The following is a 14,362-nucleotide window of genomic DNA, read 5'->3' as shown; positions in this document are numbered from 1 at the left end:
GGCTACACACCGGTTTGAGAACGGTTTTATGTTTCTCCCGTATGATAGCGGCCCTTTCGTCGTTGCCAAGGGCAGAGTTGTTGTTGACCCTCTTGATCTCTGCCTCGAGCTGTGAGATCCGTCTCTCCACGTCCTGGTGCTGCTGGTTGAGAGTTCCCAGCCACAGCTCGTCCCAGAGTAGCGTGATACGACGCAGCTCCTCTATCAGCTGCTTCACGTCACCAATCATTCTAAACACACAAACTTGTGTTTGATGAACAGACATATACTACAACTATATATAATAGCTGCATTTAAAGTGCTTCACGTCACCAATCATTCTAAACACACAAACTTGTGTTTCATAAACAGAAATATACAACAGCTATGTATAATAGCTGCATTTCAACTTTCATGTCCTCAAAAGAGAAAACTTGTGTTTGACACAGAAAAATACTTCGGCAATGTATGATGCTGAATTTTAACATAACAAAGAACAGTTTATTTAACGAAGAAAGTCTCAATCTCTTGTCTTCAATCATTCTGCAGATATAAGCGCATACAATACATGGAAACAATATCATCCCAGAGTTGTGTAAATCTGAATTAATCTTCAGGGACTGAATCAGGTCACCCTGTGTCATGCACCGAGTCATGTACCCTAGTATCCAGCAATGAATGATGTCACCCATTTTCATTCAGAGGTCAATCTCATTTGGAAGCGGCAATATTGTCAAGTAAAATATGAGAACCAATGAGACAACATACCAAAATCTAAAGACACAAATTTCTCTAAAACAAAACAATTTGGTTACTACTACAGCTACTTTAATGGGCACAAGATACATACTGTGGAGACTTCACTGCCAGGGTGTTCAGCATGGACACAATGCAGCTGTGGAGCATAGAGTCTGCCTCAGGGTCTGTGTCACCCTCCTCCTCCTGCAAGGGCACCACATCACCCTCCATTTCACCCTCACCAACACCCTCCACAGCCAAGTAGTTTGTCAGTAGACCTGAAATGTCAAGGTCAAAAGTAAAGGTTAAGTGTTTACAGTCTCATATTGATCATACATCATCAGCAAACTTTCATATTAATCCATTGGATGACCAATGTTTCATTGTTTTTTTCCATCATTTTGAGAATGTGGCGGGAGCCCTTTGGCTTGGGAAAAATTGAATTGTTTGGACTAAAACTGGGACATTACATTTTTTTTTCTTGCTTAAAACAAATTTTACTAAAATAAAATTCATTTTAATAATTAAATACTTACCTGCTATCCCTAGCTATACCTTTTCAAGGTGGATTAGCTTCTCAAGAAATCTTCAAGTGCCGGAATTCGGCCACCTCCCCCACTGAAAACAGATCAGGTTAAACATAGTATAATGTAACCTAACCGGAAATCAAGAACCGTAACTCATCTTCCTTTTCAAATTAATTCAGAAAATATAAGACGATGAGCGGGGTTGGGAGGTGGGACTTACCGATAGCAGGTACGTATTTAATAATTAATACAAATTTTATTTTAGAAAAATTTGTTTTAATATCATTAATACATACCTGCCATCCCTAGCTGATTTTGTAGCTGTGGCGGGAGGTTCTAGTTATATTTTCCCATCACAGCAAAAACCGATAATCAGGTTTTTCAGCCAGAGATAGTCGAATTGTGTCCTCATAAATCTTCGTTAGTACAGTATTGTACTTAGTTTCTTAATAGCACAAGTACATTATGCCATGGAAGAAACTACTGTTTGAGCAACCACAAGAGGACCCAACATATATAAATTGTCCTGTTGACACTCAAGAGAACGAAGATAGAATGAGGAAAAGGTGGTCGGAGTCCTCCAGAAAGCAGCTTGAAGCACTTCAAAAAGTGGAACATAATATACCCCCACGAAGCCGAAAGAGCTCTTAATTCATGCGGTCTAATCCTAAACAGGGATAAATCCCTAGATGACAGAGAAGAGTAAGCCTTCCTTATGGTCGAGGCTACCCATCGAGAAATAGAAGCAGCAGACACATCCCCCCCTTTTAACGGAATGAAAAGTCTCTTACAAGAACCTCAAATAGACTTTACTCTTTTACTCATGTCCAAAAGTATTGGAAAGACTTGGAACTTTGAAGGGTTTAGAAGTCATAGAGGGGAGTTGATTCTTAGCAAGGAATCCTGGCTGACATAACAAAGTTAAAGATCCATCTGAGTAATCAAAACGAAGATGACCATCCTCGATAGAAAAAGCATGAATTTCACTTCTCCTTTTGGATGAAGCCATAGTAAGAAGGAAAACTGTCTTCCAAGTTAGGAACTGTAAAGAAGCTTGATCTAGAGGTTCGTATGGAGCCTTAGTAAGAGAATCAAGAACACAAGCAAAATCCCATTTAGGTGCAAGTGTACGAGAAAAAGGACGTTTGAGTTCCATAGCTCGAATAAGTTCCGAAATTGCTGGATCAGCACATACTTGTGATGACTTAGTAAAAGCCAAAGTATACCAAATCATAGATCTGTATCCTTTGATGGAGCTAAGAAAAAGTTTCTTATCATCAAAAAGATAGATGAGAAAATCTGCTACACGTCCAGCAGAGGGATTGAGGGGATCAATCTTCCCTCGAATACACCAATTAGAGAAGAGTTTCCAGCGAGCATCATAGACTGCTCTGGTGGACTTCCTTCTTGCCGAAGCAACGAGGGTTAAAGCCCTGACAGAAGATCGTTTCTTCTGCAGAGATTGCCTGATGGCCAAGCGTGTAAGTGGAACATTGCTGGATCCGCATGTAGTCGGCCTCTTTGAGACAGAAGCTCTGACCTGTAAGGGAGTTTCCAGGGATAATCGTACAGGAGACTGAGAAGATCGTTGAACCAAGCTCTCCTGGGCCACCAAGGAGCAATCAGGAGTATGAGACATGCACTCACCCTGATTTTCCCCAATATTTGGGGAATCAGAATGGGTGGGGGATAGGCGTAGGCGTCCAGTTGGTCCCAATCGAACGAAAGCCGACTACTGCCCACGCTGCTGAATCGTACACTGGACTGACATACAGTGGAAGCCTGTGGTTGTGTCTGGTTGCAAATAGATCGACCAGAGGATAACCAAAAATGTGAAAGATCTGATTGGTCACTTCTTGATGAAGTGTCCACTCTGATGGTAGTAATTGGTGTTTGCGAGACAACCCATCTGCAAGGGCGTTGAGGCGACCTGGAATATATTTGGCCAGAAGAGAAATATTAAGCGTCTTGCAAAGAACAAGTAATTCCTTGGTTTCCAGATACAGGGAGTGAGAATGTGTTCCCCCCTGTGCCTGAATGTAATTCACAACTGACGTGTTGTCTGTTGACACCATCACACACGAGTCTCGAAGGCGTGACTGGAAATGAGATACTGCTAGAAAAACTGCTCTCATTTCTAGATTGTTGATATGTAGCTGTGACTCCAGATGAGACCACAACCCTGAAATTATCAGACTGAGTGGTTCCAGATGAGCACCCCACCCTTCCTTGCTCCCATCCGTTATTAGGAATAAAGAAGGTTGCAGAGGGAGAAGGGGTACTCCTGCCAAGAGATTGTCCTTGTCTAGCCACCACTGAAGATGGGGTAGTAATTCTGGACAAATTGGAATCTTTGTAAACAGATTGTCCAGAGACCATTTCCAACACGCTGAGAGGTAATGCTGAAGAGGACGAAGGAACAGACATCCCAACTGCACAAAGTATGCTACTGAGCTCAGGATACCGTTGAAAGAGAAGAATTCTTGAGCTGTTATATGAGATTGGGACAAAACCCATTTGACTTTAAGCAAAAGGTCTGATATACATTGACATGAAACTCTGACCCGATTGACGTGAGTAAAAAAATTCATTCCCACGTAAGTGAAATCTTGAGAAGGAATGAGATCTGACTTGTCCGCATTTAGAAGGAGTCCTAAAGATAAGAGTTCCTTCCAAGAGAATTCTATGTGATGCAGAAGCAATTGACGATCGAGCTGGTGTAACAGCCAGTCATCGAAATATTGGAGAATAAGGATACCCTGCACCTGGAGGTGTGCTCCGACCGCAGCCATTAGCTTGGTAAAGACTAGTGGAGCCGTTGCCAACCGAAATGGCATCGCTCGGAACTGGTAGACCTGGCCTAAAAAGGCGAATTGCAGGTACTTCCGATAGTTGGGATGTATAGGAACATGGAAGTATGCATCTTCCAAGTCCAAGGACACACCCCAGTGCAGAGGTTTGATGGAGTCCCCTATGAAGGAAGGAGTCTCAATTTTGAAAGTTGGTTTGAGTAGATACATGTTGAAGGCTTTGTAGTCTATAACTGGTCTCCAGGAACCATTTTTCTTTTGAACAAGAAAAAGACGACTGTAAAATCCTGGAGAATATGGATCTTGTACCCTTTCTACGGCCTGTTTTTCCATAAGAACATGAATGGACTCTGGAATATGAGGATGTGGAGATACCAGTTCTATTGGGACGCGTGAAAGAGGAGGTCTGTTCTCGAACTGAAGTCAGGCCTTTTGCAACAAGAGAATGAACCCAAGCGTCCGAAGTTATTTGAAGCCATCGATTTGAAAAATGTAGAAGTCTGGCTCCTTCTGGTATTTCCGGCATCGGTGGAGATGGTGGTAGAAAGGGTTGTTTTTTAGGGCTGATAAGAAGGAGGCCCGCCCCTGCCGACAGGAGGTTTGGAATTCCTCTTATCTAGCTGAGGTTTGTTCTTTTTAGCAGGGTTCCTAACAGAAGACCTCTGAGAAAAAGATGGTCTGTTACTCTGAGTAGATCTATTAGAACCTGACCGAGGATTCCAGGAAGGTTTTTTAGAGAAAAGATAAGTCCTCTTATCCTTCTTAACTACTGGACCTGCCGGTGGTCTAGAAGCCGGTCGCTTAAAGGCCCCTTGGCGTTGTCCAGAGTTATTTCTTGCAAGAGAAGCATGAAGTTGATCATCTTTATCAGCTGTGAGTGCTTCTTGTATCTTTCCACCGAAATGAAATCCTGATGAGAGAGGTGCTGACCTGAGCGAATTCATACCTGGCTCCTATAGAAATTCTTTAGGTAAAGACGAAAGGATAAGATCTCTACGAATCCGTAAAATCTCCGACCTTGAAGAAGCAGCATTATGTGAAAGGTTCAATGTCGTTCGGGATAAATGTATCAATAAATCCCGAAGTTCATCCGGAACCGAATCTGACCAATCACAAACAAGGCCCAGGATAGCTGCTAGCATTAAGTCTATTTGGTTAGATAAACCTTAAGCTCTTCTCTCTCTTCTTTCCCATTGTTCTAAGATGGCATAAGGAACCGAAACCGATGTTGAAGAACTAAGTATGGTAAGCAACAGTTTATTCATGTCAGGATCCTGAATAGGTAATTTAGAGAAATCTAAACCAGAATTCGGATCAGGTACTGGAGGCTTATAGCTTCAAGTACGTTCCTGAGTTTTTGATTTGGAGAAATCTTTAGGTACTCTCCATATCTCTCCTTGTTTAGGAATCGTTTTATTGATTGATTCCAACGACTGAAACACAGATAAAACTGAAGCACCAATCGGAAGACGTGTATCAAGGTGGGAACTAGCCTTAGTAACCCTGTTAGGATCAAATGTACAAACCAAATGCTCAGTGACAGAGATGGTCGAATAAGCAGACACCTCCACAGGTCGTGAAAAATACTCTTTGCCAAGAGTCTGGAACATGAGCTCGTATATCTGATGAATGGATGCTAAATAATGATCAGTATCATTATCTGCATCCGATTCATGCTCACTGTCAACAACGCCAGAGGTGTGCAAAGAATCCATAGAAACTGTGGTAGGAATGATACGAGGATTATCCTGCACCAAATGCTTCTCCGGTAACGAAGAATGGTTATCCGCAAAGTCTACACACTGATAATTAAAACCGGAAATAGACAGTGAATTATTAGGAGTGATAGGTACATAATTCCCAAAGGAATCTTGAATCCATGTGTCACGCATAGACGGAGTAGCAACCGGGGGTTTCCGACTAGAAATAGTAGTAGATACCCTGGGTGCAGACAAAACAGACGTTGTGGTGAGATGACCAGAATTGAAGGGCTGTGAAATCGGATCAGTCACTGCAACATGTGTTGACATCACACTGGAAACTGGTGCATAGGGTATGAAGACATTACAATCAGAAAAAAGATAGTAATGTGACCGGTCATGAAAGTCGGAACGACAATGCTTCCGTGAAGCTTGTCTACGACCTTTATTCCTGTGATGTCGAGATCTAGAACGGCTACGACGCCGAGAGCAAGAACAGCTACGACGGGAATAAAGTCTCCTCGAGTATCATTTTCGTGATGATCAATCATGATCTTAACGATGAAGGGAATGAGGACTGCTCGATGAATAAGAGCATGTCCGACGTCTACCTCTATAATCGGAACTAGTCGACGACAAATGTGCATTTGACGACAAAGAAGTGGAATAATCCGATGAAGAAGAACGTCTGTTTCTGATCGTCGACCGGTGACTGGAAACTGTTGACCAGTTAATGATCAGTGCATGTTGACCGGTGTCCTGTCAGTAGTATTGACCAATGACTGGTGACCGGTAGTACTGACCGGTGACCGGACAGGTCATCAGTAACAGATGACCAGTGACCGGTGGGTCGGACTGGTCATCAGTAACAGATGACTGGTGACCGGTGGGTCGGACCAGTCATCAATAATAGATGACCGGACCTGTCTCCGGTGACCGGTGGGTCAGACCGGTTACCGGTGACCAAACCGGTCTCCGTTGCCTTGACCGCTCCCCGATGACCGGTGACCGGTCTTTGTCCAGACCGGTCCCCAGTGACCGGTCCGGTACCCGGTGACGTACCGGTCATGACATGATCAGCGTTGTCACCGGATATAGACCGCATGGCGGGTGCTAATTGTTCTGGCATTGGTCGATGTCCTTGACCAATGCCATCAGGCAAAGACCGGCCGATGGTTGTCGCCATAAGGTCTGATGTTGATAAAGTACAATCGCCATTTTGCCTGATACCCGGTGACTGATGCTGCAAATGATCATCTGACGTCAGTAAAGTCACTGAGCAAAAACCATCTGTTGATGGTACATCTGTTCGTTTCCTGCTCAAAAACATTCTGCGACGTATTGATTTTTGCCAAATGTCGTCGTCCCATGAAATACAAATAGAACATTTATGTTCAACTGTACACAAAGTGCATGATAAACAAGTGTTGTGGTTATCCCATGACATTTTAAATGACCACAAACGCCAAGTAGTTGAAAACTCATTCTAATTTCTTATTTAGAAAATAGAAAAGAATTTACACAAGAAACAATACTTTTTGTGACAATTATGATGAATGAAACCGTTAAATACGGTATATAAACTGTACAAAATATAGTCAATACTTTTTGACTAACCCACGAAAAGCTCGTGCACAAGCCCGTAGAAAAACCCGGCAAAATCTGAAAAAAACATTATTTACAACGAAATTTAAAGAAAAAAAATTCTGAATATAGCAGAAATGACAAATTATGTAATTTATCAAATCGTAAACCCAAAACACCACGCAGAAATGAAAGAAAACACCAAATTTCACAGGAGCAGAAAAATGGCAGTCTGTCTCGGTGTTCTCCAGAAAAGGAAGATGAGTTACGGTTCTTGATTTCCGGTTAGGTTACATTATACTATGCTTAACCTGATCTGTTTTCAGTGGGAAGGTGGCCGAATTCCGGCACTTGAAGATTTCTGGAGAAGCTAACCCACCTTGAAAAGGTATAGCTAGGGATAGCAGGTATGTATTTATGATATTAAAATACTATCAAATTGAAAAATAAATGTATTGTTAAAATTATATCTCCTCAGAATCAACTCATAACAGTTGATAAGGAAATCAACTGAACATTTGGATTTATATAAAAAAAATTGTTAATATAACAGGCCAATCATGGTCAGCACTTTCTGCTTTTATGGCATTTTCGTTTAAAGAAAGTCACTTCAAAGCAAAAATCCAGTTTACGCTGTTCACTACAACAACAAAGAACTTAAACTGTATGGAGGTCTGGAAGATCTAAGACGGACTACAACATTCATTGCAGAAACTGGCATGATTGTGTAGCGCGAACGCCAAGAAGAAGAAGAAGAACAACAAAGAGCCTACCAGTCTCCGTCTTGGCCTCCATCTTGGTGGTATAGCTGCCTACCACAGCGGGGTACACTATCAGGTGAGGGGCGTCCTCGGCCACTCTACACAGAAGGTCAGAGATGCTCTGGCGCACATACGCCTCTGGGTGGCTCAGCCGTGAGAACAGCTGGGGTATGATCCCCTTCCAGGGGGTGGTGGGCGTTTCCGCTAGCCCGTCTTCAAGAACTGTGCGCAACTCCCAGGCGTGCTTCACAAGGAGTCGCAGGACACGCAGTGTGCTGATCACGTTGCAGTCCTCTGTGTTCTCCTCCTTGAGAGGATCATTCTATAAATAAGGATCTATATGTCAGGCTAAAAAATCAAAGGGTTGTTCTATAAATATGCGGAATGTGTCAGCTCAATACTAAAAGGGGTTGTTCTATAAGTAAGGAGAATATGTCAGGTTAAGAAATCAAAGGGTTGTTCTATAAATATGCGTTATGTGTCAGCTCAAAACTGAAAGGGGTTTTTCTATAAGTAAGGAGAATATGTCAGGTTAAGAAATCAAAGGGTTGGTCTATAATTATGCGGAATGTGTCAGCTCAATACTAAAAGGGGTTGTTCTATAAGTAATGAGAATATGTCAGGTTATGAAATCAAATGGTTGTTCTATAATTATGTGGAATGTGTCAGCTCAATACTAAAAGGGGTTGTTCTATAAGTAAGGAGAATATGTCAGGGTAAGAAATCAAAGGGTTGGTCTATAATTATGGGGAATGTGTCAGCTCAATACTAAAAGGGGTTGTTCTATAAGTAAGGAGAATATGTCAGGTTAAGAAATCAAAGGGTTGGTCTATAATTATGTGGAATGTGTCAGTATAATACATCAAAGTGTTTTTTTATATATATGGGGAATGTTATAGGCGAATAATAAAGGTATTGTTCTATAAATAAGGGGAAAGTGTCAGAATTATACATCAAGAGATTTGTCAGTTAGCAAAAATGAAGGTATTAATCTATACAAACAAGAGTCGTTCTAAAAATGTCAATTACATGAATCAAGGGCAGTGCTCCAGCAAGCTTTTCAAAATAGAGGGGAGCTTTCCCAAAAAGGGCACATTTCACGCCTTATTTTGGAAAATAGGGCATTTGGTTATAAATATACTTAATTTTATATACTTTGGTTATACTATATACTTATGAATTGTAAACATTAGTGAATTGGATGATTTCACCAATTTTATGCTGTTCCTCATTTTCTGTAATGAAATTATAATAAATATATTACTATCTCCATTGGCGCTAAGGAAAACAACTTAGTAGCCAATTTCATAACCGACTTGGGCTAGCATCCAACTACATTGGAGATATGTAGATGTATTTCTTTCCGGTGTGTGTGTGTGGGGGGGGATTTTGATGTTTCTTTATCAACTATCATCATTGAACTGCAGGTTAATCTTTCAGGTTTCAGTTTCAGCATCAGTGGTCTTGTGGAAGAAACGAAGAAAACATGAAATAAATTCAGGGGTTTCACTTGGTCAAAAAAACGTTGTGACTGTCACCACTTAAATTCGTTGCTTTAAATAACTTTAAGCCAATGTTTGTTCACAATAATAATATTAGATCTAATTAAAACAAAAATCTATATTGACAAATTTAAAGTCAAAACAATGATCAATATCACCACGAAGTAGCATCCAGTCTGGAGATTAAAATAAAACATTCTTATCGTTAATAATAGGATATATTCATTTTACAACACGTTTTTTCAACTAATGTCAACAACGTTGACAGTTTTGTTAGGTCGCACAAATATATGACAATATCAAAATTACATTTTACTTGCAGAGTGATAAATCCTTCTTTCAAACAAGCTCTTTATTTGTTAAAATAACAACTGTCTGCCCCTTTTCATGTTAAAATTCATCATGATTAAGGACAGACAGTGTTTTAAAGTTCAGAAATAAAATCCAAACACAAATATGTTTTACCATGCCGTTATTTCGGACTAGAAATTAATCGCATATTCGCATTAAAAAAAGATGATTAATTTTCAAATTTTAATAGGTATTTTGAATTAAAAATCACTATTTTGGCAAACAAAAAATCAAAGCCAAAGAATTCAGAAGTTAAAAAAAATCAATAGAGCTGAGTTTGATTTCATTGGAGTTTGATTGTGCCTAACCAAGCGTGTGACCTCAGAGATAATCTTTCACAGCATGTTACTATCGTCTGCAACAAAAGGCTAATTAGTGATCTGATAACAAACCATGCCATTGGGGCTTGTTTGTTCACAATGTGTTGACTTAATATGCCACAGGCAGTCATGGACCGATAAGGGTCTTATCTGTGAATTCAAGTCGATGTTTCTTGCGATTTATACGGCCTGCAAACAGGAATTTAGAGACCAAAAGGGCATTTGACAGAAAAATAGAGGGGCCCTTTTTAAGGGGGCAAATTTTAGAGGGGCGCAGCGCCCCTCTATTTATTGCTAGCTGGAGCACTGATTAGGGGTAGTTCTATAAACACAAAGACAGGCACAAATCAGAAGTTCTTTCTATCAATCCTGTGCGATGTTTATACATCAGAGGGCTGTTCTATCAAGACATTATCAAAAGTGATATGCCATCCCCTATATACACATACCTCTCCGTTCAGTTTGAGGAACTTGAAGTAAGAGCTGGCAGCCAGCTGATAGTAGTGGTAGATCCTGTGTACCACGCCCCGCCACACCCCCAGCAGGGCCTCCAATGCATCACCTGAGTCACACAGGGCCTCGCAGGAGACCAGCAACTGACGACGCGTCTCTGTACCATCATCATACTGACTCTGGAATTGATAGATAGAATGAGCGTACTGTAAGCAGTCTCTTGTAAGCCTTGCTCTAATAAACGAGCCACTTCATGCAAACTTCATGCAAAATTGGGTCTTCTGCCATATGCAGCCAGTTTAGCTCTCGACCAGCCTGCCCGATCACGCATTTTTGGTAAGGGTCTACCTTTTCCACTTATGAGACCATGAAACCTTGTGTAACTTAATTTCAGACAGGATACCATAAGCCTGCTCGGGATTGCAAGATGGGCTGCAGCTACTTTAACCCCATATGGCAGGTGACAGATTTTCACATGAGGCGTGTCAAATTTTGTACCTAAATCCTAGATCCTTAGTTTTGAACAAAATGGGTCAAGAATATACCTTTTTTTTGCTTTCAGGTAATACAAAAAGAATTGGTTGGTACTTGCCAAACTTTAAAACAATTTTTTTAAATAAAATTCATTTTAATTATTAAATACTTACCTGTTATCGTATGCTTATACTTTCCAAGGGGAAATAACTCATCCGGAATTTTAACTGGGAATCCGCCACCTCAATACCGTAATACAGGCCAGGTTAAACATAGTGCAATGCAACCTAGCCAAAAATCGGTAACCAACCCTCAATATTCTTTCAATATAGATACAAAAATATTAATCGAATAGCGGGGTGGGAGGTGGGACTTACCGATAACAGGTAAGTATTTAATAATTAAAATGAATTTTATTTTAAAAATTTGTTTTAATGTCATAAATACTGACCTGTTATCGTATGCTGATTTTGCAGCTGCGATGGGAAGGTTCGTATATATTTTCCCAACACAGTAGAACCCATAAACAGGGTTATCAGCTAATGATATCAAGTAATCTTCGTTAAAACGGTATTAATTATGACTTCTCGGACAGAGTAATATGTCTATGTCGTAAAGAAGACACTACTGTTAGTGAAACCACAAGCCCAAACGTATACAAATTGTATTGTTGGCACATCAGAAAACGAAGATAAAAAGATGACAAGGTGGTCGGATTCCTCCAGTAAACAGCTTAGAGCACGTCAAAAAGTGGGGTGTGATTAATATATGCCCACAAAACAGACAGAGCTCTTAATTCATGCGGTAAGATCCTAAAAAGGAATGAATCCTTAGATAGGATAAGATTAACTTTCCTTAGTCGAGGTCTAACCCCGAGAAATAGAAGCCGCAGACACATCTCCCCCCCCCCCATTTTTGGGGAAATGAAGAGTGTCTTTGAGAACCTCGAATGGACTTCTGACTAACACTGCTGAGATAAAACTTCAAAGCCCTGATTGCCCAAAGAAGTTTATCCTCATCTTCATGACAACCAGTTTAAGAAAACTTGGAAACTTGAAGGTAGAAGCCATATAGAGGACTTGATATTAAGCAAGGAATCCTGGCTGACACAACAAAGTGAAAACGACAATAGATCCAACTGGAATTGGTCGTATTCAACAGAAAAAGCATGAATTTCACTTCTCCGTATGGTAAAAGCCATAATAAGAAGGAAAACCGTCTTAAAATTATATTGGAACTGTTAATAAGCCTGATGAAAAAGGTTCATAGGGAGCTCATTAAGCATCCCAACATGTTACACAAGTCAAAACCGCTTAAGAAGGTAAAGGAACGAAAAACATAGTGTTGACGTTCCATAGTTTGGATCAGTTCCAAAATAGGTAAGACAGCACAGAGTTGCGATGACTTACACAAAACAAGGTATACGAAAGCATAATCTCTATCCTTTGATGAAGAAAAGAACAAATTTCTTATCATCAAGAAAAAGATGAGAAAAACCTCTATGTATCTAGCAGAGTGATTAAGGTAATAACTATGCTCTCAATTACCCAGTAAAAAATGAATTTCCATAGAACCTTTATACAGTTCTGATGGAATTATCCTTGCACAAGTAACAAGGATTGAAACTCTAACAGAAAAACGTTCTTCTGTAGAGATAACTAAAAGTTATTAATGGCCAGACATGAAGTAGCACATGTTTGGATCAGTAAAAATATGTCTCAGTGAGATATGATATTTGACCTGTGAAGAAGTTTCCTGAAAATAATTGTACAGGAGACTTAAAAGGTCGTAGAACCATAATCCCATGGTTCATTAAGTATATTTCATGAAATTATGGCAAAAACTCAGTTATTGCAAAAACTCACCAAGAAGGCAAGATATTCCAGTTTATGTCAATGGACGAATGTATAACAATCGCACACCCTGCTGGATCGATTTCTGTGAACTGCATTGTTGACGTTGTTCAGCATACCGGTATACACTGTGATATACGATCCCATAACGCTAATAACTAGCGTTTGATGATAAACAACATTCTTTGATATACTATGTACACCATGCAACTCGTCTGCAACTTCACTGCTGCGCATGCGCAATTACATTATTGAACCCAACGGAAAAATAATTCGAAAGAAAGAACTGCAGGACAAAACGTCCAACAGGGCGTTGAGACGAACTGGTATGAGAAAGACGATAGAGAAAATTTGTTGTTCTTGCAAAGAACGAATAAGTTCCTGATTTCCAGTTACAAGGAGTGATAATATGATCACCTCCGTGTCTGTAAGTAAACCACGACCGATGTGTGATAGTTGAAACCATCACAAAGGAATCGTGAAAATGTGTTGTAAATGAAAAACAGCTAAAAAGAATTTTCGCTTTTTAAGATGTAGATGTGCAGGTGATATTCGTTAGGATACCACATAATTGAGAAAAACAAGATACGTTGTTCTATGTGATCGTCCATAACCTTATCTGCTCACATCTGTATAAGATGTAAGAAAGGTTGTGGTAGAATAAACTATATTCTTGCCAAGATAATCTTCTAGTCTAGACACCACTGAATAGTGGTAAATAATGACAAAAAGATGGAAATCTGTGTCATTAAATAATCCCGAGATTAATACAATTATCTTAAAAATAAAGCTGAAACGGACGTAAGAAAAGACGTCTCAGCAGAAGGACCGGTGACCGGACCGGTAAATACCGACCGGTGACCGGAACCATTTGTCAAGGATGGGTGGGCAAAGAAACCATGGCAAGCCGAACTTTCCCACTCCAAACACACTTGAAAATTGGTAGAATAGGACAGTGTTTAACACCTATAAGTTTATGACCTATCTACAGAATATAGCCTCTTCTTGAACCAATAACAGGCGCCTTTAAAATCCTGGATAATACAGGTCGCGAAGTCATCGATTTGCGAAGTACGGAAATATGATTGATAGTGGTACCTCCGGAATCGGAGGTGTGATGGCAGAAAAAGGTGAAAACCCTAGGGGTAACCTTAAGCGGGTCCACGCTTGCCGGTAGAATGCATGGAAGTCTTAAATTCTTACTTGATTAATCCATTTACTTCAAGACTTCTAACCTGGACGAATTCCGAAAGGAATACGACCAGTTATAGGAAGACGGCCTGTTATGGCCAGAAGTGTAATAGAAGAAT

At 40.3% G+C, this 14,362-nt stretch overlaps 1 protein-coding gene across 3 annotated transcripts in view; it reads right to left on the bottom strand.

Moving 5' to 3' along the window:
- LOC127866890 (serine/threonine-protein kinase SMG1-like) overlaps positions 1–14,362 on the bottom strand; it is a 156,080-nt gene that overhangs the window by 67,559 nt on the left and 74,159 nt on the right. For all 3 annotated transcript variants that reach the window (XR_008043150.1, XR_008043151.1, XM_052407729.1), the window contains exons 35-38: positions 10,722–10,904; positions 8,112–8,421; positions 830–995; positions 11–230 (exon numbers count right to left, since the gene is read on the bottom strand). Coding sequence is in view for 1 of the 3 variants with exons in the window: in XM_052407729.1 (XP_052263689.1) it covers positions 11–230; positions 830–995; positions 8,112–8,421; positions 10,722–10,904 (879 nt within the window). In the remaining 2 variants the exon portion in view is untranslated. The remainder of the gene's footprint in view (positions 1–10; positions 231–829; positions 996–8,111; positions 8,422–10,721; positions 10,905–14,362) is intronic.

Source organism: Dreissena polymorpha, chromosome 2, assembly GCF_020536995.1.
Source record: "Dreissena polymorpha isolate Duluth1 chromosome 2, UMN_Dpol_1.0, whole genome shotgun sequence".
Lineage (NCBI taxonomy): Eukaryota > Metazoa > Mollusca > Bivalvia > Myida > Dreissenidae > Dreissena > Dreissena polymorpha.
The sequence above is the reverse complement of the archived record's forward strand: the minus strand, read 5'-3'. Positions and strand labels throughout refer to the sequence as shown.